The 27,217-nt window shown below is 40.1% G+C and overlaps 1 protein-coding gene across 4 annotated transcripts in view; it reads right to left on the reverse strand.

Moving 5' to 3' along the window:
• ANAPC1 (anaphase promoting complex subunit 1) overlaps window positions 1-26,103 on the reverse strand; it is a 67,551-nt gene extending 41,448 nt beyond the window's left edge. Inside the window, exons 1-18 of one of the 4 annotated variants that reach the window (XM_060754477.2) lie at window positions 25,932-26,103; window positions 23,544-23,780; window positions 14,432-14,593; window positions 13,475-13,526; window positions 12,957-13,060; window positions 12,518-12,600; window positions 12,280-12,341; window positions 10,941-11,086; window positions 9,534-9,754; window positions 8,118-8,324; window positions 6,130-6,225; window positions 5,734-5,824; window positions 5,555-5,620; window positions 4,607-4,744; window positions 3,577-3,711; window positions 2,672-2,732; window positions 1,450-1,637; window positions 675-749 (exon numbers count right to left, since the gene is read on the reverse strand). In XM_060754477.2, coding sequence (XP_060610460.2) covers window positions 675-749; window positions 1,450-1,637; window positions 2,672-2,732; window positions 3,577-3,711; window positions 4,607-4,744; window positions 5,555-5,620; window positions 5,734-5,824; window positions 6,130-6,225; window positions 8,118-8,324; window positions 9,534-9,754; window positions 10,941-11,086; window positions 12,280-12,341; window positions 12,518-12,600; window positions 12,957-13,060; window positions 13,475-13,526; window positions 14,432-14,593; window positions 23,544-23,756 — 2,100 coding nt within the window. In that variant the 5' untranslated portion in view covers window positions 23,757-23,780; window positions 25,932-26,103. Of the gene's footprint in view, window positions 1-674; window positions 750-1,449; window positions 1,638-2,671; window positions 2,733-3,576; window positions 3,712-4,606; window positions 4,745-5,554; window positions 5,621-5,733; window positions 5,825-6,129; window positions 6,226-8,117; window positions 8,325-9,533; window positions 9,755-10,940; window positions 11,090-12,267; window positions 12,342-12,517; window positions 12,601-12,956; window positions 13,061-13,474; window positions 13,527-14,431; window positions 14,594-23,543; window positions 23,781-25,931 lie in introns of all 4 variants that reach the window. The other 3 variants (XM_060754476.2, XM_060754475.2, XM_060754474.2) reach the window with 3 other exon arrangements.
• Window positions 26,104-27,217: the final 1,114 nt, after the last annotated feature.

A 27,217-nucleotide genomic window follows, 5' to 3' on the forward strand; every position in this document is an offset into this window, starting at 1 on the left:
TCAGGCCCTCCTCACTCTCACCATCCTATCCTTCCTTCCTTCTCTCTTTCCTTCCTCCATCCCTCCCTCCATTCCTTTCCACGCTTTCGTCCTTCCTTCCCTCTCTCTTTCTCCTTCCTTCCTTCTTTCCTTCCCATTTTTCTTCCTCCACTCTTTCTTCTCTCCCTCCCTCCCTCCGGTCCACTCGTCCTTCCTTCCATCCTTCTCTTCCTCCCTTCCTTCTCTTTTTCTTTCCTCCTTTCCTCCTGGGGGATGTTTGGCTGGGAGAAAAGAAGACAGACAGGGAACATGAGAACCATGTTTCAAGGTGTAAAAGGGTGTCTCATTGAGGAGGAGGAGGAGGAGGAGGAGGAGGAGGAGGAGGAGGAGGAAAACTGACTTTGTGCTGCTCTAGAGACCAGGGCACAAGGGAGCAATGGGTTCAAATGGCAGGGAAAGGGATTCAACTGAAAAGATTAGGAAGAACTTCCTGAGAGTAAAAGCTGTTGGGGAGTGGCATAGGCTACTTCGAACACACCTCACAACCTCTGAGGATGCCTGTCATAGATGTGGGCGAAATGTCAGGAGAGAATGCTTCTGGAACATGACCATACAGCCCGGAAAACTCACAGCAACCCAGTGATTCCAGCCATGAAAGCCTTCGACAATACTAGTAAATTAAATGCTTCCCTTACCTCATCCGATCCTGTCTCTGATGGCCGAGCTTTCTTGGGAGCAATGACTGGAGAAAGTGATCCTTCAAAATCAAGCTAAAATGAAGAAATATTAAATTATATCAGAGAGCACTGAATTCTGGTTTTAAAATATATACACTACAAAAATAATTATGAGCAGCAAAATACCTATATTTATTAATTTGAAATGCAGTTGACATGACTTTTTTACATCATTTGTGCATTTGAATGAACAAAGGCTAACGAACTACAGTTAAAACCTGGACCTTATTACTTTCACTTAAAACAAAAGCACCACTAATGTCAGTAAATCTGACTGCAAGACAGAAATTAAGGATGACAGACCTAGTGATGATCCTGGTTAATCTCTTTGGGTCTTTGGATTTGGTCCTTGATCCACAGAAAGGTTTTTGTGGACCACGTAGGAAGCATGCGGTGAAGTGCGGCCAAGATTCAACAGTTCTACTGATATAAATTCATTTCTTTCTGAAATACAATTCTTACATATTCACTTAACTAATGTCCAACACTTGCTTTTAAAGCCTGGATCCAGTCCCTATCTAATATAGTATATTTGTACCAATTACTTTTTGTGAGAAACAGTTCATATTTAACTTGCAAAATTATTTTTTGAACTATACAAAAAGTTTTTCCTAACATTTGGTGGGATCATCAGATCAGCATTGTGTACAAAATTACTGTTTTCCAAGTGATGCTTTACTACTTGATCTTGTCTAGAAGCCAAGTGATTAGATGGCTCTGCAAGGTAACTTACATTGCGAGTCCAGGCCACTCTTTCTGTGTTGTAACCCATCATGTTCATGAGACAAGTCACAAATAAGCTCCACTCTGAGTAGTAACTTGGTCCTCCTGGTGCGTTGTATGCATTATACCATCTGACAAGCATTTGCACAGCAATCTCTTTAGGCAGGATATACTTAATGCCTTGTAAACACCTTTTGACTATTCCAAATAAAAGTGGGAGAGAAAAGAACAACAAAGTAGAATTGTTATATTCCGAGCCTCGAAATGTATTTTATATTAGATGGCCAAGGGCCAATATAAATAAATACAATCTGATGGGCTGAAGGGCACAAGATCCCCTACAACAGAGAAAACCCACCCCAAAAATCTCACTTTTTAAAACCTGAGAAATCATCTCTACGAATTTCTAAGTTTCCCACACAACTCTATGGTCAACCTCAATCACAGGTTATCACAGAATGGTACTGGAGGTAAAAGAGATTCCCACAGAGGTGTTTTCTTTCTAGAAATCTCTAAGTCCTCTGGCATAACTCTATAGTCAACATCTGTCAGAAGTAACCATAAAGTCATGCTGAAGGATTTAGAAATTCCAAAGAAGAACATTTTCATCATATCCACAAATAATCAAATCTACAAAAATCAAACCTCCACATTTGAAGGGCCAACTGTAATAATTTTTTTTCTACTAACTCAAAGGACAAACTGTGAAATCCATCTGCTTCTTCCCTAGACTCAAATCCAGTTAATAATTACATTTGAAAAGTTGATAACTGGAACTAATGTTTAACTTAACTAAGGGGGATTGCAGAAGGATTAGGGACCACCTTCTGCACATTTCCTCAGGCTTGAGGGCGGTATCAACCCTTTCTGATGAAAGATGTTAAAATAAGTATTGAAACTTTTGGGGGATTGCTCCCTCTGCTGGATGATACAGCAAAATTCCTGGCTGCAGAAGCAAGAGGAAACAGCCCACACAAGAATGTGTTCCATCAAATTTTGAAAAAGTTACCAGTAAATGTTTTTAGAAAACCCTCCAGAAAAGGGGAAGTGCTACTGAAACAAAATGTTTTGCTTTCCAAACAACAAGGTCTGATGGCTCAGCAAAAGTCAGGAGACTGGTAGCCTGAATATAGAGTTATATTGAAGCTGGTTCAGAACCTGAATGTTTGTTGGATTTCATTTTACTGCCCGCCCGCCCGCCCAAAGAAAATGATACAGATTCAGTATCATACCTAATTCTGAAGTTGCAACTTCAGGAATGGTAATTCTAACCATTGAGCCATTGCTGAGTTCCTAAGAAAACAAAAGGCATAAAAGTCAAGATTTAAGTTTTATAGCACACATCTTTACAAAACTAAACTGATCCTTGACATGCAAAAGTTGTCTTTGAAGTCTATTTGGAAGCTGCTAAAAATTAAAGCAATGTGTGCATTCTGGTAAGACCTTAGCTACATGCTTATTACGCAACAAAAATAAAACCTGATACATTAAAATATTAAATCCAATAAATATAAATTTTATATATCTGTAATGTTCCTTTTCTCATCCATCAGTCTATCAGACAGGAGCCCCTGATGGCACAGTAGGTTAAACCCCTGTGCCGGCAGGACGAAAGACCGACAGGTCGCAGGTTCGAATCCAGGGAGAGTGCAGATGAGCTCCCTCTATCAGCTCCATCTCCTCATGTGGGGACATGAGAGAAGCCTCCCACAAGGTTGGTTAAAAAATTAAAAAAACATCAGGACGTCCCCTGGCCGTCCTTGCAGATGGCCAATTCTCTCACACCAGAAACGACTTGCAGATTCTCAAATCACTCCTGATACGACCAAAAAAAAAGTCTATCAGATATCTCCTAATCATGGTCTCAATAAACAGGAGCTTCCTCCTGCTTTCTTTCTTCACATAATATGATTAGAGCCAGCAACTATAATCATTCTAACTATATTTCCTTTATCGAGATGTAAACTGCCATTTGAACCTATTATCAAGCCGTGCAGAGCTCAGTTCAAATAATCCAAAATCATAGTTTAGGAGATCAGAAACATTACATTCAAATACTGATAACTCATCCAACTCTAACTAATGTATCATGTCACACTTTGATATAGCATAAGTTAACCTACAGAGTAATACTTACCAGAGTCACTCTGTTCTGAACATTATCTCTCACAGAATGTACAAAAGTTGTAAGTTGCTGAAAAGTGCAGTCGTCAATATAAGAGTCTAGAAGTTTGGAAGAATCTCTCAGCTCTGGAACAGGTGACAACATTCCCTGTAAAAAGGCGGGGGGAGATATCCTATTATAATACTGACAGGATAAATAAGTTGGAGGGATTTTGAAGGTTATTTACTTCAGTGGAGGCATCTTGCCATCACAGGGTACCAGATAAAAGGCTACCCAGTCTCTGCTTACATCCCTCTAGCCAACCGTCTCTTGAAGTACTTGTGACATTTTCTACTTATCTCTCTGCTGACATCAACTGTAAAGATCTATCCCTCTGCTCTCAGCAAATGGGTGGATTTCCACTTATCCCATCCACTGCCATAAACAGTAAAGTATTTCCCTTATCCCTACCTCTGCCAACAATGTGATAATCTCCTGCTATCCCTCCACAGTAGCCATCCATTGTTGGGTGTTCTTGTGGTTCCTGTTCGAGACTATATTTATTGTATCTCCTCATCGGACACCACCACAATTTATTAATTTGCTGTCACCACAGACACTGTACATTAACTCAAACTTTTCAATATGTACAGTTCTCAGAGACAGCTCCTCATGCTTGAAGTGTTAACACAGAAGGACTTCCTTATCCACTGATTCAATATCCACACTTTCACATTGCCATGCTCCAAAACATATTCCTGTAAGTCAGTGGTTCTCCATCTATGGGTCCTCAGATGTTTTGGCCTTCAACTTCCAGAAATCCTAACAGCTGGTAAACTGGCTGGGATTTCTGGGAGTTGTAAGCCAAGACACCTGGGGACCCACAGGTTGAGAACCACTACTGTAAGTGTTTGTGTGTCTTTTGAGGCCCTCTAGTGAGATTCAATGGTTTGCCTCTGGCCCAAATATAGTGAAAATGTAGGCATCTGTGGTGACTTAATGCATCCCCACAAATACAGGGCTTGTACCCTTCTCAATAGAAGATCAATTACTACTCTCTTACCTCATCTAAGAGTCCAAGGTGCTTATTCAAAGGCTTGGAAGGACTGTTGACACTGTCCAAAGGAGTGCTTGGACGAGGCATCTGATTTGACATTGTCAGTGAAGGAGCTAACAAGCCAGGTATGAACACTTTCCCTACCTTGTAAGGAGCAACAAAAAAAATAAAATACATAAAATAGAAAATCAATATAATAAACGACAGAACAATAAAAAATCAACTATTGAAACACAAAAAAAATTCACTGGGCAGGGCCAAATTGAAAGATTAAAATTTAAAACGCTGGGAGATAGGACAATGTAAATTACACCCAAACATGTTCTCTATTACTGACCAAAGCTTGCAAAAGTTACTTTGGTCACCAACTGGTCGTGATGGACCTGCAGTTCAAAAAAAGGTAATCTTCCCAGGTTCTCTGCCTGATCCCATTTGGATTCCCTAGTATTGCAAAAAAGATACTAATCATCAAACTCTATACAACTTTGGAGGCCATGAAATCACACTGGGTGACCTTGGGCAAGTCACTCTCTCTCAGCCTCTGAGGAAAGCAAAAGCAAACCTTTTCAGAACAAATCTTACTATGAAAAACCTGTCATAGCTTCACATTGGGATTGTCTTAAGTGGGAAACGGCCACAACAACAGGAATGCACAAAGTCATGTTCAATGTACAATGAATATGTATTCAACATCCTTTCAAGCTCATTTCAGGGACACAGGGGCCAGATGAAAAGGAGCACTGATGGGAGAGCCAGCATACATGACCTTATACATGACCACTTTCAGCCCTCGTGCATAAAGGCAAATGCTTAAACAAGGATATAACTGAAGAGGAAATGGAAAGAAAACAAGCAAGGGAAGTATACAGACTTGGGCAAGTCAAAAAATTGAGTACAGAACTATGGAAAGATCATCTATAAGAGGTATTAAAGTTAAAAAAGTGTCATACACACCCGAACTATTCCAGTAAACAGGACTAGGTTTCCGTTGCCTTCCAGAACCAGCATTGTGTCAATGCTCTGGGAATATCAAAAAAAAAGGAAAAAAGAGCACACTAATCAGCTAGTATTTGAAGAAATGCTATCAATTGATAAAGAACACTGTAATCTACATTTAATATTTTTATACTTACTTCAATAGGAGCAGCGTCCTTTGCTGGTATATTGGTAACAGTGCCAAAGATCAACTGGGACATGTCATTACTCTGTTGAAACTTCACACACCTAAAAGTGAGGAAAGCAAAAGATCTCAGCCAAGTATTACATAAGAAATGCTCCCAGTACAGCTAAGGTGGATTTATACAGCTATTTCTACCACCATTACCTCCCACTCTCAAAAATCAAGGTCAGCAGGAGCAGTTCCAGCAATGCAGTTTTTAACAACTATATATAACATTGCTACATGATTTAGTCATGCCGGCTGCAGATAATGGATGCTGTATTTCAAACAAGCATGTAGCTGAGGAATACTGGGATATAGACTTTAATGATACATACCAAATGCAAAAATTCAAGAAAGCCATACTTACCGCAACTGGAGCTGGGACTCCACTAAGTAGCACAAAAACTTTTGCCCACAAAGATCGGTCGTAATAAACACTTTGGAGGCTTGTGAGTTTTTCTCCCTATCAACAGTTCAGTTAAAAGAGAAACAATAAATAAATCGGGATTTTACTAATTAAAAAGTCTAAAGAAGCTGCTTTAAATAATGTTAAATGTACAAGCCTAAAATATTAGCTTAAAACAGATCTTACTGAAATCTTGTATATTATTTTACATTGACAGAACTTTCCTATATATGTCTATTACCCTATTAGATGGAAATAAATCTCACTATATTCAAGAAAGCTTATTATTATTATTATTATTAACTTTATTTGTACCCCGCTAGCATCTCCCGAAGGACTCGATGCGGCTTACACGGGCCGAAGCCACAAAACACAATACAATAGAAAACATAACACAGCAATAAACAAAGCAAATCAAACAATTAAGCAAAATAACCACAATGACAATACATCAAGACACTATTAAAACTGGTTCGGCCAGCGCAATGGGGTACAGGGTTAAAAGTGCTGAGATGGCAGGAGGAACGTAGGATTAAAGTGCGGTGTGCAGCAACATTAGTTGTGCTAAAGTGCATCTAGGACTTGGGATGGGGATTCCTAATCTGCGAAGGCACATCGGAACAGCCAAGTTTTTAGGTTCCTTCTGAAAACTGCCAGAGTAGGGGCCTGACGAAGCTCTTTTGGAAGGGCATTCCAAAGCTTACATCTATGTCAACATAGAGAAATTCTAGAGTAAGTGTTAACTTCTATAGCAAGTATATATATACACACAGGCATACACACTGAAGCTTGAGCAACAAATGTATTTCAATGTGTCAGACGACTGTAGCAAAAAGAACCCTACAATGATTGTTATTGATAAATATCTTCATAAATTACATTATTTAAAAATCTACACATTAAAATCTAGAAAGTTTAATAGATGTTGCTGTCATTTTCCACCAAGTGGACTTCGATTTATGGCAACCCTATTAATAAGTTGACTGCCTATCCATGAATATAACAAGTAGGAAAAACTATTTATTTCAATGTGTTGTTGAAGGTTTTCAAGGCCAGAATAAATGGGTTGCTGTGAGTTTTCCGAGCTGCATGGCCACAATCCAGAAGCATTCTCTCCTGACGTTTCACCCACATCTGCCAGGCATCCTCAGAGGTTGTGAGATCTGTTGGAAACTAGGCAAATGAAGTTTATATATCTGTGGAGTGTCCAGGGTGGGAGAAAGAATTCTTGTCTGCCTCAGGTAAGTGTGAATGTTGCAATTGGCTGCCTTGATTAGCATGGAATTGCCTTGCAGCTTCAAGGCATGGCTGGTTGCTGCCTAGGGGAATCCTTTGTTGAGAGGTGTTAGCTGGCCCTGATTGATTCTTCTCTGGAATTTCCCTGCTTTTTGAGTGTTACTTTTTATTTACTGTCCTTTATTTTTATAGTCCGCCTCCATCTTCCTGAAGGGACTCAGGTTGGCTCACAAGGGGACATGCCCAACGGTACAGGTTAAAACAAGCATAAAAATACAATCAACAACAAAAAATCAATAAAACATCATAATCAGACAACATTAATATTTCTCATAGCTACAGATTGGCCATGGGATTATTAGGAAAAAATATCTTATTAAACTACAATTTATTTGATCCCAAAAGCCAAGATCCATAAACTAACTTTAAACAAGGTTTTGTTGATAGTTTTAGGTACTTAAAATCATAGAATAAACCTGGCTTGCGTGAGCTCAATAAGCCGTAATCACAGGTTCTGGTGTCATGTTAAAGCTTAAACTAATCCTGACTGACACCAAGTGAACACAACAGTTTCATTCCTCTTTCTAGTTTATTGTTATGTGTGAAAACAGACAAAATCTAATGTCTTCTCTAAATTTTCAGTAAGCCAGTCAGCCTGAACGTAATTCAGGTCTGTATTAAGAAAGGTCATGGATAAATCATTTTTGCCAAACCTCATGGTAGTGAATGGTTCTGTCCATAGATGATCTATGCAAAGTTCTGGAACAATTAGTTCAGTTTCCGGGGCAAGGAAGGAGTCGGTTGCACTGCTTGGAGAATGGCAGGCACTATGCCTCTTTGGAGACTGGGCATAGCTGGAGAAGTTGAATCTCTGCACTCCTGAGAAAGAATGCACTCCCAAGGCTGGAGAATGAGAGCGGCTGTGAACAAAGGAAGGATTTTTGTTCAGCGATGGATTGTACACACAGTGCCCTTCCCTACCAGCCTGCTGACCAAAGCACTTACACTGCTGACCTATATTTAAAAGCTTAACCAATGGTTTATTAGGCAAGGTACTATTAAACCTACCTTACAGCATTACTATGAAGATAAAAATTGCTTGAGGAGAGGAAAACCCTGAGCGCGGGAGGTTAAGTGCGATTAAAATGAGATCATATAATGTCCCAGGAGATATTTCTCACCATTTGGTTTCATCCCTGGACTGCAGAAGTCTCGTATCATCAAGTTTCCAGACCTCAAAGAGTAGCTAGACTAGAGTTAGGATAAGGCTAAGGGATCCCCACCCCCCCATGCATATTTCCCAAAAGGGCTTTGTCTTTACTTTTCCTCCTTGCCACTGTCTCCTCCCACCCTTTGATGATGTAGGAATAGAATTCTGTGAGGGAATGTCCTTTTTAAGGGTATTTTTATTGTTCTGGGCTGGCCATGTGGCCATTCGCCACTTTTCCAGTTTCTTCTGCTTTTCTTTCTGCTTCTCTCTAGGCAAAATGTAGCAGCATGGATTTGTTTACCCTTTTACCTCTTTAGAAGGTGAGATTTAGTAAGCTAGTTAGCTCTAAGGCCTTTCTTATCTAGAATGTATTTCTTTTACTTCAATAAATATTTCTGAACCTGTGCCATCCTAAAATATAGAAGCTTATCCCAGCTCATCACATGAAAGTTTCTGCTGGTAATGAAGTTTACTTCTGGTACTCTGCTATATTTATGGTGCAGCTCAGATTCCCCAACACTAGCAATATATAAATGATAATAACATTCTGTGACTATTTCCAAGGGCAAAGCTCTTCAGGTCTGAGTGATTGAAACTACAAAATGACACCAATCTCTATAAACAAGGATTGAAAATATGTGGAATCTGAAAACCATTCCATTCAAAGTACAGTTGCAAAGATTAGGAACCAATGGGATTGGTTCTGCTAATGGGACTGTTTTTCTCACTCCTTACTGCAGCTGGTGAAAATCCCAAGCAGGTTGTTAGGTGTGTGGAAGAGGAAAAGAAAGGAAGTCATACTGAGCATGCAGGAGGTATTAAACTATTGGGTTTAAAGAATAATATATCAGGGTGCTCATTTCTCTGCAGCATGTATGATCCTTAGAAATCAACAACTGAAATAATCTTATCAACCTACCTCAGAGCTGCCATGTTGGAAATGGAAGGCGAGCGGGAGTGGATGCTGGGTGATGAGGCAGACCTGCTTTGGCTGTGAATAGATGAATAGTTCTGGAATGGGGAAGCCATTGGCGAGTCGCCCTTGGAGAGATTACGAAGGTGGGCCGAGAAAGAAGTGCTGGTGGCTACATGCTGTGGGGTCCCCCCTTGCTCTGAAAACTTTAAGACAGCATTCTGTTCCTGTTGGATACGAGGGAGAACAACAAGTCTACTGAAACATCTCAGAGCAGAATATGGACCACATGTAATATTAAAAAATGAGGACTGAAGATACAAATGTTAATTGCAAAACATGACATGATGCGACATGCCCAATTTTTAAAGGCCAAAGTAATGTTTAACAAGAAGAGTCCAAAATCAAGCCTTTTTCTTTATTTCAGAGGAGTAGACTCACTGGTTGTTTCAGATGCATATACTTGCATACATGCACTGGTTGTTTCTTTTGGACATGACAAGCTTCATCAAGTCCTCTCTAGCAATCTGTTTGTCTATGATCTTGTTGCTTACTGTTTCATGTATGTATGTTCTGATGTGCAGCTTCCATTACTCTATGGTTTCTGAGAAGTTACAAATAGGGGCTGCAAACCACATGCTCTTTTTCTCTCTCTCCTTTTGACTAAGTGACTTGTTGAAAGCTGGCTTTTGTTACAAGAGAGATGCCCTGGCCAGCTGGCACAGGGAGCCATCTCAAAGATGTCTAAAACTGGACAAATAAGTTTTTGTACCTGTGTAAGCTGAACACATGAAAGTTGTGAGTAAACCAAATGTTATTTCCATCAAAGTCTACCTCATTTTTGTCTCTTGAGTGCATGATATGAAACAAGTTGTTTTTATGGGACAGTATGTTTTGGGGCACTGAAAGAAAAACACTTCTAAAGCTCTGCTGTTTTTATGCATTGGCAAATCTCTGTTTTTCACGACAGATCGGAGATTACTAATTATTCAGTCTAACAACTGAAACCATTGCCTAGTGTAATTATATTTGATTGTGTATCACAAGAGGGGATTCTGCTCTAAAGGGTTTTTTGGCTCTTCTCTAAAATGTTATGTTCTCAAATAGTTTCAGATACAGCCACATTGAGTCTCCTTGTGGAAAGAAAAAGCAGGGCATAAATAACATAATAATAATAATAATAATAATAATAATAATAATACTTAAGGTCCCCATATCAAAAGAAATGCATTTATTTCCTTGATACCATTTCCCCAGTCACTACTATCAAGAAATAGCAACACATTTGGGGGAGGGGGAGACATCTGAGGACACTAATGAGATTTCAATTGGGAAATACAGACTCTGACAATTATGTCCCCTTCCTTTATCAACATACTAATTTTAAGCCTGTAATTGCCTTTCATTTCTTACCTCTGGTTTTACTCTTCTGAGTGCCCAGACAGTATGCAAACTCTGAGTAGCATCATATGTCATGAGGATGGAAGGCTCAGCATTGATGAAAACAATTCTCATTGAATAGTCTGCAACATATTGGACTCTGGAAGAGCCAAACAAACCTGCTAAGGGAAGGAAAGATTGGGTTAGCCAGCAAAAAAAAAAAGTTACACCAAGGATGTCAATCTTCGCCTCTTACAGAACTCCCACATCTTGCCTTTGGTTAAGTGAACAAGGGCTCATGGGAAATGGAATACAATAACATCTGGAGGACCAAAGGTACTTTAGGTATATTACATAGCAGACGCGGCAGCAGCAGCAACAACACTAATAATAATAATAATAAACTTTATTTATATCCCTCCTCCATCTCCTCAAAAGGGACTCGGGGCAGCTTACAAGGTACTGCAAGTGCAGTATAAATATCAACAGCACATGAGTTTAAAACAAGTTATAACATAAGTTATAAACAACCACTATCAACACATAAAATAAGATAAAACACACAATTTAAAAACACATACCATCTATGATTAAAACTAGCTGCCATCAATACACAACTAAAGTGCCAAAGTGTCAACAAGTATTTTGATTTCCATGCAGCTCTGTCCTAAAGCAATACATGAATCTTATAATTGGAAAAGACCACAAGGGTCATTCAATCCAACCTCAATCTGTGATGCAAAAAAATACACAATCGAAGTACTCCTGACAGATGGCCATCCACTCTCTGTTTAAAAAGAGAAGGAGATCCCACCACACTCTGAGGCACCATATTCCACTGATGATCAGCTCAGGAAGTTCTTCCTAATATTTAGGTAGAATCTATTTTCCTGAAATTTGAATCCATTGCTCTGCACCCCAGGTTTCTAGAGCAGCAAAAAACAAGCATATTCTATCTTCAGTATGATGTCCTTTCAAATATTTAAACACATTATGTCACTTGTCAATCGTCTCTTCTCCATGTAAACGAACCCAGTTCCCCAAGACATGACATAGCTTTACCAACGTTGTGCTGAAGGGGACAGTATTCACAATCTCAATATGTTTTTGACATCTATTACTAGTTTAAATGTTATGATCAAAGACCTTCTGTGAAGAAATAAAATTTCCACTCAATTTCATTTTTCCAAAACTGAGACTGTCAGTTCATATTCAAGATCATAAGTGTAACTAGAAAGCAACCAAGCTTTCAAAATTCTGTAGTTGTTGATGCACATAAGCAAGCACCAACTCATCATTTGGGGGGGGGGGTGTTATTTAATCAATTATGCCCCCTGGTTTCATATACTATTTAATTTACCTCCAGACTTACAAACCATTGGTGTTATTTCATTTAACGGATGCAGCATGCTGAACATTGTAGGCAAAGGTTCTCTAAAATGACAAAAAGACAAAATAACCACTTAAGCCAGTGCTAGGATAAACAACTTACACATCATAACAAGTCAAGATCCAGAAATTTTATAAACAAAGCATTTGCTGAAAACATTATACTACTATTGTATATGAAATCAATACTATATCGGAAGACAATATCCATGTTACTTTACCTATTAGGACTTAGAGGCACTTCATGTGAAGAACTACTACGTTCAAACAACAAGCCGTATTTTGTTGACCATACATTTGCCACCTATAAAAATAAAATACTCCATATGTTTAAGATATCGGATATATGGATTGTAGAAATACCTGTAACACAAGTAATTTCCATTTTGATAAAGTAACAGCAGCAATAATAATAGGTTTTGTGGTTATTCTTGTTGTGACTATTTATTGTTATTTCTACCACATCCTATCCCCCCCCCCCCCAAAAAGGGATTCAAGGAACCTGATAACAAAATTGATGAAAGTGCTATGTTTAACCACCAAGATACAATAATTTAAGAATTTTCATTTGACATTGTACATTGACAAAGCTTAGGAGAACAAAAATCTGGGGAAAACCACAGGTTTAATAAAGTTACAATTATTTTAACACAAATTTACCTGAAAGGGCAAGGAAGCAGTGAAATCCTTTCCTTCAATGCTGTGAATATTTATGCAAGAGCTCTGTAACATGCAGATGCATTTTTCTACTATTTGCTTGCTATCTGAAATTAGGGCAGAAATAAAGAAGATCTGAACAATGTTATGCAATATCCACCCAACCATATCGTCTGTACTTAGTTTTGAAAGCAACACGATTTTGAAATGTATTTTTTTACTATATTTATATACCACCTTTCTCACCGCCGGGGGGGGGGGGGGTCTCAAGGCGGTTTACAACATGTTAATGGCAAAAATTAAATGCCGACATACATGTAGAAAGAAAAAATCATAATAACTAAACACTTAACATACAACTATAAATTAAAAATATCAAAACCATTAAACCTAAGGCATAAACAACATTTAAACATTAAGATAAGAATTAAAAACATCCTAGTATAAATATTAAAATCGCATGAAATGGTCAACATCTTTCAAAATCCAGATTCCAAATAAAATGACAGAATTAAAATTACCTGCTATTTTGTCAGACTTATCCTGGGGTATAGTGAAATCACACCACAAAGCCTGAAATAAAAATATTCTATGTGTGGGTTTTTGTGTTTTAAAAAAATGAAAAATACTCCTGCTTCAGCTGTGTGGCTGCAACTCAACAAGTCAAATGAAATAATGTCTTGACACAGAGAGATAGCACATAGAAACACACACACTATTATGAGTTCCAGTTTACATATAAATGTAGATCCTTATTTAATCAATAAAGATCCGCTCATCCAGACAATAGAGGTATGGCCAAGCTCAGGGAAATTCTGTGGTTTGCAAATGCAAAATGAAGACTGAATATATTTAGTGGGAACAAAATACTGACTGGATCCTGATAAGAATGGAGTGTATGGGGAAACTGAAAAGATCAGGAAGACCACAGTGTCTGGAAATGAAAATAACAGCATTCCACGCTGTGAAGTTAGCAAAGACAGATCCAGTTCTGCATTTCTTTCAAAGAATAGCCAACCAGCAAGGCATGAGTACATCAGCTATCTCTTACTTCCCATCAAATGATATACAAATTGATATTCCAGGCCTGGTAGAACAGATAATATACCACCCCACACACCTATCATATCTAGCAGCCACTGACTGGTCCCAAATCATTCAACATCAGTGGACAACCCCAGACACTAATATGAGAGTAAGAAAATCTGTATCTATCTGCTTACTCCACACTACACATACACATTTTTATAATGTCCTACCTCTTTCATCAGCAAAAAAAACCCTATCAAAACACTGCAGTCATTCAACATAGGGAAAAGATTATAAGCGACATGAAAACTTCAGAAGGAAACGTTTTAACACCCTGATCTCAGTCAAGAAAGCCTAACCTGATATACCTTTCCTCTCAAGAAGTTTTTTCTCATTAGGGACCTATATTTCCATTACAAGCCTCTATAGAACTGTGTCAGATTTCATACCTGCAGAACAGGGCTGTCAACAGTGAATGCTTTGTAAACTGCCGAAGCTTGACTTTTACTTCCTCTGCTCCAAATGACCATGTTACCAGCCACATACAGTTCTTCGTCATATTCCACTTCTTCTCCAATATCACTCGTGCCTTTTCTTAATTGCCAACTTTCCTGAAAGAAGAAGAAATAAGAAAAGTTGGTGAATGATACATTATTTACATATTATGTTAACTAGCTTTAGCTTGGAGCACTATCCAAATGGAGATCAGAGAATAGTCTTAGGGTACACAATGGTGTTGCATCATTAAACCTAAGAAGCTTAACTTTTGAAGGTAGACTGAATTTCATGAAGAGCTGGCAGTTAAGTTTGGAGAAAAGGAAGTATTCACAAGCAACTCAAAAATTTTTTTTTTTTTAAATAATTTTTTATTGAAACGGTTTTTTTTTTTAATAACTTACAATACAAAAATAGGGGGGGGAAGTTGGGGTTGGGAAGGGAGGGTAAGAAGGGGGGTGGAGGGTAAAAGGGGGAGGGAGAGGGGGGGGATAGAATGGGGGGGTGGTGGTGGTATAGGGGGGGGAGTGGAGGGGGGGTGAACTTCCTCGTCCACCTTCTCCGCTTGCGATGTCATTTTGCTTTATTTACTCTTCTGTTTTGTAGTCTATCTCTTTGCGTTTTTGATTGTTTCTTATTTTGAGTGTCCTCTCTTCTCGTTTTAGTTCTTTATCTAGGCCTCCTTCTAGTATTGAAGAAGGTCGTTCAAAGGGTTCCAGTCTGTCCTCTTCAGAGGGCGACCATTCGATTCCTTCAATGCGTATGTCAAACTATCCATTTCCCTAATATCCGTTATCTTGTCTAGCCACTCTTGCTCAGATGGGGTTTCTTTGGATTTCCATTTACTGGCGTATACTATTCTAGCCGCCGTAGTTAAATAGGTGAGTAATTTATCTTCGTTTGTGCTTAGTCCCCATTCTTCTTTAAAGATACCCAGTAGGTAGCATTCTGCTCTATCCTTGATCTTGATTTTGAAGATTTTTTCGCAGATTTTATTAATCTTTCTCCAATATTTCTGCGCCAGGGGGCACGACCACCATTGGTGGAAAAAGGTGCCCACCTGGTTTGCACACTTCCAACATTTGTTGTTGGCTGATTTGTACATTTGACCTATTCTTTGGGGCGTCATATACCAACGGTGGAACATTTTGTACCAGTTCTCCTTTAGTACAATCGCGTAGGTGTATTTGATCTTTTTCTTCCATATTTGTTCCCACTCTTCCAGTCTTATTGGCCTTCGGATGTTTCTCGCCCATTTTATCATACATTCTTTCACCTGTTCCTGTTCTGTTTCTCTTTCCAGTAAGATATTGTATATTGAAGTTATGTTTTTTTTCTCCTTCCTCAGAACTTTTTCCCAAAAAATATCTTTTTCCATGAAGCCTTCTTTTTGATCTTTGCTAAAATGTTCCCTTAGCTGGAAGTAGTGTAGCCATGAGAACGGTGGAAATTCTTTGGCCAGTTCTTCCCTCGATTTTAGTTGGAGGGAGCCCTCTTTCTTCTTTGTCGAGTTCTTATAGGTGGGCCAGGTTCTCCAACCTAATAGCCTTCTTTGCTCCCCTTCTAGTGGGGAGAGCCACAATGGAGTTTGACTTGGGTATAATTTTCTTTTATATTTGTTCCACGTTCTCAGTAGAGGTCTTCTTAGTACATGGTTGTTGAAATTTTTTTCCTTCCTACTTTGATCATGCCATAAGTAGGCATGCCAGCCTTTCCGCAGGTTGAACCCTTCTAGCGATAGTATTTTATTCTTCTCTAGGAGGATCCAATCCTTGATCCAGGTCAAGGCGCAGGCATCATGGTAGAGGGCCAAGTCCGGTAGTCCTAGGCCTCCTCTCCTTGTTGCATCCACCATATGTATGTGTTTGATCCTGGGTTTTTTTCCACTCCAGATAAATGTTCTTATTATTTTATTCCAGTTCTTAAATGGAGCTTTATTTTGTATAATCGGAAGATTTTGGAAGAGAAAGAGAGCTCGAGGTAGAATATTCATTTTAATTATTGCTATTTTTCCCAGAAGAGATGTTTTTAACTTGGACCAGTTATTCAGATCATCTTTAATTTTTTTCCAGACTGGCTCATAATTATTTTTGAAGAGCTGGGAGTTGTTGGCCGAGATGTTTATGCCTAGATATCTTAGTTTTGAGGTTATGGGCATGCCTGTCAGAAGTCGAAGTTTTTCCTGATTTTCTTTTGTTATATTTTTTGGTAAGATTTTGGACTTCTCCTTGTTAATCTTAAAGCCTGCTAGGGAGCCATACGCCTCTAGTTTTGAAAGCCATTTATGGGCCTGTTTTCTTGGATCTTCTATGACGCATATCAAGTCGTCTGCAAAGGCTCGGAATTTCAGTGCGTCTTTGCTGACGCTTAGTGGTGGGATGGATTTATCGGATCTGAGGTCTCTTAGTAAAATTTCTAGCGATAGGATGAAAATAAGAGGGGAAAGTGGGCAGCCCTGCCTTGTGCCTTTCTCTATATTTATTCTTTTAGAAGGGCAACCGTTTATCCATAGGGTGGCATATTGTTCCTTATAGATAGCTTTTATGGCGTTGATGAAATTATGTCCAAAATCCATTTCTTCTAAGATCGATATGAAGAATTCCCATCTCGTGTTATCAAACGCCTTCTCGGCGTCAACCGCTACAAATGCTACTTCGTTCTGATGATGGTAATCGTAGTATTCAATTAGATCCAAGATGTTTCTTATATTTTCATTCATTAGTCTCCCTGGGAGGAAGCCAGTTTGTTCTTCGCCTATCCATTTAGATAGATAGGACTTTAATCTCTCACTTAATATTGATGTAAATATTTTATAATCTTGATTAAGTAGAGAGATGGGTCTGTAGTTCTTCACTCCCGCTGCGTCGGTGTTTTCTTTATGTAAAACCGTTATCGTGGCTTCTTTCCAAGAATCTGGGACGGATTCTCCTGATAGAGCTTCATTCATAATTCTCTTCAAGTAAGGTACGATTACCTCACCGAAGGTCTTATAATAGGTGGCCGTGTATCCATCTGGGCCCGGAGCTTTTGATGGCTTTTGTTTTTTAATCGCTTTTCTTATCTCTGCCTCTGTTATCTCTTTGTTTAGAAGGTCTCTATCTTGGTCTGAGATCTTCCCGAGTTTCTGGTTCCCGAGGTAGGTCATAATTTCCTCTTTCTTATTTTGCTTCTCGGCGTATAATTCTTCATAATAATTACTGAATTCTTGTAGGATGTCATTGTCAGTAGTTGCGTCGTTCTTGCTGGTGGATATTTTCACAATGTGACTGCTTTGTTTTTTCTTCCTTATCTTTCGTGCCAGCCATCTTCCAGGCTTGTTAGCCTGCTGGAATTCTTTCTGTCTTATAAATTTTAGTTGTTTCTCCATCTCTTCGTTTTCTAGGATGTTTCTCTGTTTTCGTAGTTCGTCCAGTTCCTTTTTTATCTTCTTATTTTCGACATTTCTTTTAAATTTTAGTTCTGCTGTTTCAAGTGCTTTCTTCAGATCCTCAAGCTTTTGTTTTTTCAGTTTATTCTTTTTAGCTTTTTGTTTTATGAAGTGGCCCCTCATAACTGCTTTTCCTGCGTCCCATAGGGTTTTCATCGAGATGTTTCCTGTGTTATTAAGTTCGAAATATTCTTTCAAGAGGTCTGAGTTGGATTTTATATCTATTTCATCTTTGAGGAGGTTGTCGTCCAGTCGCCACCTAAAGAAGTCTTTTCTCTGATTGAGTGTCATTTCTAGCGCGCAATGATCTGACAAGTCTCTTGGGAGAATTTTAATTTTTGATATTTGAGTATTGATGGATTTTGAAGACCAGATCATATCTATTCGGGACCAGCTGTTATGTCTTCCCAAATAGAAGGTGAAGTCCCTACTCTCCTTATTTAGTGTGCGCCATGAGTCCTCCAGGTCCCACTCTTCTTTCAGTTTGATGAATTTCTGAGGGAGCGTATTAGTTTTTTCTCTTTGGTTTCTGGCTACCCCCCTGGATTTGTCACATTTGCTATCTAACACTCCGTTGAAGTCCCCCATCATTATTAAATGGTCGAATTGGGTTTCTTGGATTTTATCATTTATATCTGAGATAAATTTGGTTTTTGGTCCATTAGGTGCGTAGAGGTTACATATTAAAATAGTTTTTAGTCCTAGTTTAATGGTTATACCAACAACTCTTCCCTCCATATCTTTGAACGCCCATTCCGGTGATAGTTTCTCTTTGGCGTATATTATGACCCCTCTTTTCTTTTCTATTGCTAGAGAATAAAATTCCTGGCCTATTTCTTTATTAATTAAATGGGATGAGTGTTTTTGTGCTATATGGGTTTCCTGCAGGGCCACCAGATCGTATTTTCCCTTCTTAATTTTACTGAATAATTTTTTCCTTTTGGAGGGCGAATTAAGACCATTGATGTTGTTGCAAAAAATCTTTATTTGTTTCTTATATACAATCGTTTCCTCCATTTTGGTTATCTTTATTATAGTCTTTTTTGTCTTGTCCATTGTCTTTTTCTGGGTGTCTGAGATAGGTTTCCTTCAATTTATATTTTTGTTGCTTTCTGTCGTATTCTGGTGAACTGAAACGTCTCTTTTTCTGTCTTCCTCCTAGTAGTCTCTCGTCGGTTGGCCAGTTTCCTTGGTCTTTTCTGAGAGTTTCGTAGAGTTCTTCTGCTTTCTCTTCGTTGGTTATCTGGTGTTTTTTCTCTTTATAAGTCACTGTCATGCCTTCCGGTACCTCCCATCTAAATCTTATACCCGCTTTTTTAAGGGCTTCTGACAGGAAAAAGTATTTTCTTCTTTTTGATAATATTGATTGAGGGAATTCTTTCATGATGACTACTTTATTGTCTTTATAAAAGGGTGGCGAGTTGTTGTTAATTTTTAAAATTTCGTCCCGAGTTTTCTTCCTGGTGAAATGTACAATTGTATCTCTGGGGGTTTTGTTTTTTTTAGAGAAGTTCGTCGAAATCCTGTAAATTCTGTCTAGGTCTGGTTCTATTTCTTTTTGTTCTTTGTTCAGCATTTTTGCCGTCAGGTCGATGATTATTTGTCTCAGATCTTCCTCCGGACCTTCTATAATGTTTCTATACCTTAATTGGCATTCCAAATCTTTCATCTCCAGTTTTTCTTGGGTTTCTTTAGATCTTGCCAACTCTTGCTCTAACTTCTTAACCTTCGTATCAAGATTTTTTTGGTCTTCTTCCGATTTTTTCTTTTCTTCCTTGATTATTTTTAGATCATTGGCCATATTATTCATGTCTTCTTTTATTGAGTTGACTTCTGAGGTTATTTCTTTTCTTAAAGATTTTAGTTCTTCTTGGAGGTTTTTCTGTTGGGTTTCTTGATTTGTTTCTATCCTTTTAAGGTCGGCCTGGATCTCATTTTGTTTCTCTGCTATCTTCAGGATTTCTTTTAGAATCTCCTTGTTGATTGGATCTTCTGTCGTAGAGCCCTTTCTAGCTTGCGTTTTTGTTTCTTTTATTTCTTTAGCATCCTTGGTATCTTTAGACTCTTTCTCATTTTTGTCGGGTTTCTCCAGTTTGGCTTTGGGAGTCGTCATTTTAGATTAACAAAAATCAGCAGATAAGCTTGGTTACAGTTTTAAAAAGTTTAGGATGAATAAAGGTGTGGCCCTACGTCTGTCCTCGACTTTGGTTAAATCTCTCTCGGTTTTCCTGGTACTTTCCTGGAGCACTATTTCAGCTTCTATAGTTGAGTTGTTGGGAGCCTCTTCCAGACGGCGTCGAAGATCTCTATATATCTGAATAAGGGCCGAAAGACGGCTCACTTGAGGGGGGTGGAGGGGAATGGGGGAGGAAAGATATTCATCGGTATCGGGGTTGTAGAGAGGGGTGGATAGGTGGGGGTGGGTAAGTTTTGCTAGGAGCAGCAGGCGTAGAGGAAGGGGGGTTGTTTGTATGGAGAGTTACTGGATCAGTATAGTTCCAATCCTTTTGGTTCTCTTTTTGCTTGGTCTTGTACTTTTGTATTTTTTTGGGGGGGGGGGGCTACAGGGTCTTAGCGTGTCCGTGTGGGAATTGAAGGGGGTGGGGGGAGCAGAGGGAGATGAGAGGCAAGCTTCTCCGAGTGCTCGCCTATCCCTGTGCTTGGGTCTCTTCTCTTTATGCTTCACCCCTTGCGTTCTTCTCCTCTATTCCTCTGTTCCTTCCGCACCTCCCTTCCCCTCTTCAGACCCTTTCTGCCTTTCTTAGCCTTCTTCCCCTCTCACCTTCTTTCGTCGTATTGTTTAGGTATCTGAAGTTTGCTCCTCTTCTTTTCTTCTCTCCCTATGTTCTCCTTGGGAAGCTCCTCCGAGGGAACTTTCCCCCTCTTACTCACCCCTCCAATCACCCTGCTGTAGTGTTTTGGGTTCTCTCTTCCTTCGCAGGGGTTTTTGGCGTCCTCTCTTCCTTCTTCTCTTTCTCCCCCTCCCTTTCGGCGAGCGGCTCCCTGGCAAGGGCTCCCCGCGTCTTCCCCCGTCCTTTCGCGTCTTCTCGCGAGGTTGCGCGCGATCGCGCTGTTTTCCCCCCCGCTCTCCTCCTCGCTGCCTCTCCGAGGAGGCCCGCTGCAGCTGTGTCTCCGGGAGTGTCGAGCCTGGCCTGTTGTCTGTAAGTTGTCGGAGGGTTTGATTCACCTCTTCTACAAATGATAGTTGTAGATATTGGTTGGATATTGTTGTATGGATATTGTTGTATGTTGTAAATAATTTAGCTGTTATAGTTTAGCATCCTTGTTGTTTAATGTAGTTCTTGAGTTCCCTCCTCCCGATTTCCTTGTGTGGAGGGGAGGGGGTGATGGGGGTAGTGGGGGGGAGAAAGCAGCTTTCTGGCACGGCGCTAAGTTTCTTTGTTCAAGTGCGTTCAAGATATAACATATAAAATGAGTTTATGTGTCTTCGCCATTCTCTTTCGCCATTTTCTACTCAGACTTGGACTGGATAGTGACTTTCCTCTTTGGCTGAGAGGAGTGGTAGAGTCAGTTAGGATTTTAATTTGTTTTGAAGCGCCCTTCCTAAGAGATAGACCCGCCACGGAGTGGTGGGAAGTGATGGAAAATTTGATAAGAGAAACTTACGTTTCTTCTTAGGCAGCTCTATTCGCCGCCTTTTCTTCTTATGTAGGTTCTTTTCGATGTAGCAAAAGAGCCGGGCCGCAGTTGTTACCAGGCTCCTGCCTGGCTTCCCTTCCTTCGACTTGCCTTGCCTCGCCTTTGCTTACCCTCCGACCCCCGCCCTTGAGGGGTGGGGGTTCTTGGGGTCTGCAATGTGCCTTAGGCTTTGGCGACCCCCACCAGCTTCCTCTGCTGGGGGGTTGTGGACGTACACTCGCCCATTAGTCGAATTAGGAAGGTTGACGCTGAGGAGCTCCTACTGCGTCCTGCCTGCCGCCATCACAGCTCCCCGGAAGTCCTCCGCAACTCAAAATTTTAATTCGTTTCCAAAATGTGTCTAATAGTACACTGCCAGAAGAGCAAGAAGCATTCTACAAAAACTGCTGCTTTCAAGGCATTTATCTCAAGTTAATTAAATCACATGAAGAAGCATAGAATTGCATTAAATAACACATTAATTTTCATTCCATTCAAATGGATAGATTGGAGGGCAACATTCTGCATCACAGATGACCATAATTCAGTATTTGTTTTACCATAAATATAGAAATATATTTCACCAGAAATATAGAGAAATCCATAGGGTATGTTGGGAAGGATCCCAACATACCCTATGGATTTCTCTATATTTCTGATGTGACCTGAAAACTTATTGGGTCACTTTCTAGGAAAAAAGGGGTTCTTGTGGACTGAAAACTGCTCAGGGGACACAATATGAGAATACCCTATGCCTCCCAAGAAATTTCATCCTTGGAAGAGCAAAAAACAATCTGGGGACATAGACAAACTACATTTCCCACACAAATGGGACTATGCATATTAAAGCACAGACAATAAAGCAAATGGACTCTCTTTGACTTTGCAATTTTATATGGGCACCGAAACCTTGCAGTCCCTTAACATCACTCAACCAAAGCATCAGGCGTATACATCTAATGAATTTTAGCAATATGTTTCTACACATTATTAATCTGCTCCAAGGGAAAAATCAAAATTATACTGAAAAGAGCTGTATATTATGACACACATTACTCATGGAAAGATACGGTGCATAAATGCAAAGAGTAATAAAATGAATACCAGCATGCACTCCTAGCAACATAAATGCTAAAAAAATACTACTTTTATATGATTTCAGAGTTGGATAAGATTTTAAAAGACACACACAAAAAATGAAAACATATATCAGTATTCTATCATTACTACATAGAATACTAGCCTATAGTATCCAGACTCTAACAATAAAATGCATTAGAGCATTTTTAATAGCACAAGATAATGACAGATTCTCTAAATTGTAACTATATTAGAAATAAGGATGCACTCCACTTAGAATCCTACCAAACGGTTGGTGATAGAACTATATTCCAATATTTTTCCTAGATGTATCTTGAATTCAGGTATTACAACATTGATAATTCCGACTCTAATAGAAAAGGGCCTGGAGTATTTGAAAGACTGTATCTTCCAAAATGAATGTTCCAGAGCTTTCATGGTGAAGACATGAGAAAGAGCTTTCTCAAGGGAATTTCCCACAATCTGTAATGGACTTCTAAGGAAGGCTACGCTGGCTTTTCCTTGGTTTCCCTTTGCAGACAGATTAATTGTTTTTATTTATTTACTGTAAGGTTTTAACCAAGTTTACTTGGGAGCTGCCTTGGGAGCCATGCCAGAAGAAAAGAGACATATAAGTAATAAATATATAATGATGGAAGACAAGGCTTCAAGTGTTGCTCATCTACAGCTTTATTCCAGGTAAAATACATGTTTTTCACATTTCACTGAGTTTTCATTAAGCAAAGGGATCCACATGCGTGGCATATTTATGAGTTAGTATTTAGGTTAACAGATCATTATGTTTCCCTGCCTTTTCCTTTGCAGCTTTGTATTGCTTTCCTCTGTTCTTTGCTTATCTTTTTTTTTTTTTTTTTTGGTGTAAGTTATACATTTGTATTTTCAAAAGTGCCACTTCCTACCTTGTGTTTCTCATGGATTGTAACTTCCTGAAGCGACCCCACCAAACCAGCTGCTCCATCTGACGACCAAATTTCCGAGGCTGGCTGCAGCTGCCGAAGTTGCAGGTTCAACGCATTAGGATGGTGCTTGCAGTGGTCACGGCCAAAAGGGACAAACTCCTGCAAATCCCCTGCTGCAATCATCATTACCCTCTCTTCATAGATGTTCGACATGAGTTCCAAATATCAACATTATTTCTGAAAAAAGACCAAAATGCAGACAGAAGGTGTTCAACAGTGAAACCATTTTCAGAATGGCAGCATGACCTAAATACCCTATGACACCAGATCCTATCTGAACTTGGAAGGTAAGTAATGTCAGTTCTGATTATTATTTGGAAAACCACTGGCTGTATGTAGGCTATATTTCAGAGGAAAGAAGTACAAATCTACCACCAAGTTTCCCAAGCAATGAAATTCATAAGGTCACCATAACTTGACAGTTGACATATAAATGCAGTCATATTAAGTTATTGTACCACCTAAGAGACAAATAAATTTTACAAATTGTATGCATTTGCTGACTATGCCCACTTTCTTCTACTGCATCTAAAGAAGCAGGCTGCAATCTATGAAAACTTACATCAGATAAAAGTTGCTAATGTTTAAGTTGCCACAATACTTTTGCTCAACATATACACTATGTAATACAAATTTTGTTCCTAGGTTATAATTGTCATTTCCTAATTGGTTCTATCATTAAAAGATGGAAAACAGTTATCAAACTGCAAAAACTTTGTTTTTGCGGGATATCCTGCAACACATTTTGCTCTAGTTTTTCAATGAATATTTTATATCAACCAATTCAACATAGTTTGTGGCAATCACAGAAACAAAGTTTCTGAAGTAGAATAACTACTTTCAAAGTAAGTATTGCACAATTAAACAGGAAATAACACTTTCAAACCAGGAAGATTTTTTTTTCAAATTTTGTTACATAGTATTATCTTCAATTCTGGAGCCCCTGGTGACGCAGTGGGTTAAAACCTTGTGTCGGCAGGACTGAAGACCGACAGGTCGCAGGTTCGAATCCGGGGAGAGGCGGATGAGCTCCCTCTATCAGCTCCACCTCCTCATGCGGGGACATGAGAGAAGCCTCCCACAAGGATGATAAAAACATTAAAATCATCTGGGCGTCCCCTGGGCAACGTCCTTGCAGACGGCCAATTCTCTCACACCAGAAACGACTTGCAGTTTCTTAAGTCGCTCCTGACACAACCAAAAAAATCTTCAATTCTACTACTCCCTTTTCTTTCAGTGCTCTAAAATTAAGGCACCCAGACCACTCAATAGGTGTAAAATGGATTCAGCTAAGATCTGCTACAACCAAACCAAAGGAGTTACACAACAAACAGCCAAGCATAGTGCTTAAGGTGAATGAAGTAATGTTAGAGTTATTTACTGTTAAATAATAAACAACGGCTTACAAAGATGGTAAATGGAATAGAAATGTTTCCTCTTCCCCTTTCTGGCGAACTACCTTGCCACGACTCTGACACAGCTCCGCTGTGCTGTCTTGCACACGTGTTCCCCTCATTAATTCAGACCAGTGTTGTGCAACCAGCGTAGGATCCCAGCTACCATACTTTTGCCAGGGCTTGTTCTCCAGACCCTTGATCATTTTAGACACATTCCAGTGTCAACATCTCCCTCCAATTGTGATGCCCGGAATTGGACACAGTATTCCAGGTGTGGTATAACCAAGGCAAAACAGAGAGGTAGCATGACTTCGCTGGATCTAGGCACTAGATTCCTATTTATGCAGGTCAAAATCCCATTGACTTTTTTTGCTGCTGCATGGCATTGTTGGCTCATGTTGAACTTGCTGTCCACGAGGACTCCAAGATCTTTCTCACACGTACAGTGTTCTCTCGCTACTTCGCGCTTTTAGCAGACTCGCTGTTTCGCGGTTTTCAAAAATTATTAATTTAAAATATATATTGCTGTATTTTTGGTGTTTTGCTTTCGCTCCTCAGTCCTCCCTCCAGCCTTGAAGGGCCTTTTCTTCCTTTCCTTCACTTTAAGTTTATAAAGACTTAGAATAGTGTATAACTACTAAAATAATGTATAAATATTAAATTAAATAGATAGAGCATCCCTACATCGCAGTTTTTCAATTATTGCGGGAGGTCCTGGAACCTAACCCCAGCAATAAGCCAGGCATCCCCCATTCTGGGATGCTGGGATTTGTAGTAGCCAAAGAGTGTGGGTGCCCCACCAAGCTACAAATCCCAGGGTTCAAGTTGTCTCAAGCTGCATTAACTCTTCGACTGAATGAAGGGGAGAGAAGGCGGGAAGCATGGCTGCTGCTGAAAGGGCCCAGGACGAGGGCAACGGAGGCTCGCCCACCTGAGTGACACAGGAAAGGGCGGCGGGCGGCGGGCCTGGGCTCCAGCGGCTCCTCCCCCGTCTCTCCCCGGACAGCAACAACAAGCGAAGTCCTCTCGGCGGCACTACACTCTCCCCTCAGCTTCTCACACGGGCGCCGCCATCTTGCAACTCCCATCACCACCCGCGACAAGGCCGGAGGCGGGGCTAACGGATGTCAGTAAAACGGCGCCTTTGAGGCTTCCCAAGTCAGGCAGGAAGGATGGAGGGAAGCAGAAGAGGGAGACCTCCGTTCTACTGTTCCCATGGCAACAGGCGGCTGGCCTAGGCCCAGCTGCTGTTACTATAGCAACCAGGATACCCTTGTATTCCTTGGCCTTGCTTCTCATTGGGATGCTTGATTTATTTATCCTTGGTGAAAACCTTTTATGGCCCCATCTACACTGCCATATAATCCACTTTTCTGAATCCAGATTGTCTGCTTTGACAATCTGGATCTGCTGTGTTGAGGTTTCAGGCAAGGAAGGGGCAAATACTGGCTAGGCCAGGCCTGGGCAAACTTGGGCCCTCCAGTTGTTTTTATTTATTTATTTATTTTGGTTACTTCTACCCCGCCCTTCTCAACCCAGAGGCGGCTTACAAAGGCACGATTCGATGCCGGCATCAACATAACAGTAGAATAAAAACAATATAGCAGCAATTAAACAATTCACAATCAGTTTCTGCACTGCAACAATAAAACCAATAAAATCGATTTCACCTAATTAACACTCAGCCTTCGCCATCTCATAGTCCAAATACCAATTCCACTTTGTCAGTCCTGCCAGTCCTAGTCGTCTAATTGTCTTTATCTAGTTGTCAGATTGCCCGAAGGCCTGGTCCCACAACCATGTTTTTAATTTCCTCCTGAAGGAGAGGAGGGAGTGAGTTCCATAGGTGGGGGGGCACCACTGAGAAGGCCCTGCTCCTCGTCCCCCACCACCGTCACTTGTGATAGCGGTGGGGTCGAGAGCAGGGCCTCCCCAGATGATCTCAAACTCCGAGGTGGGACGTAGAGGGAGATGCGTTAGGACAGATAACGCTGGACCGGAACCGTGTAGGGTTTTGTAGATCAAAACCACCACCTTGAATTGGACACCAACTCCCACCATTCCTAACAGCCTCATACAGGCATGTAGCCGGGGGGGGGGGGCTTGGGGGGCTTCAGCCCCCCCCCCCCCCAATTTTCATGGTGGTCTGCAAAAAGGCCTTACTGGTACATTATTTAAACTGTTATGTTTATTCATATCATGATCTGATCACCATGC

This window comes from Anolis sagrei, chromosome 1, assembly GCF_037176765.1.
Source record: "Anolis sagrei isolate rAnoSag1 chromosome 1, rAnoSag1.mat, whole genome shotgun sequence".
Classification (NCBI taxonomy): Eukaryota; Metazoa; Chordata; class Lepidosauria; order Squamata; family Dactyloidae; genus Anolis; species Anolis sagrei.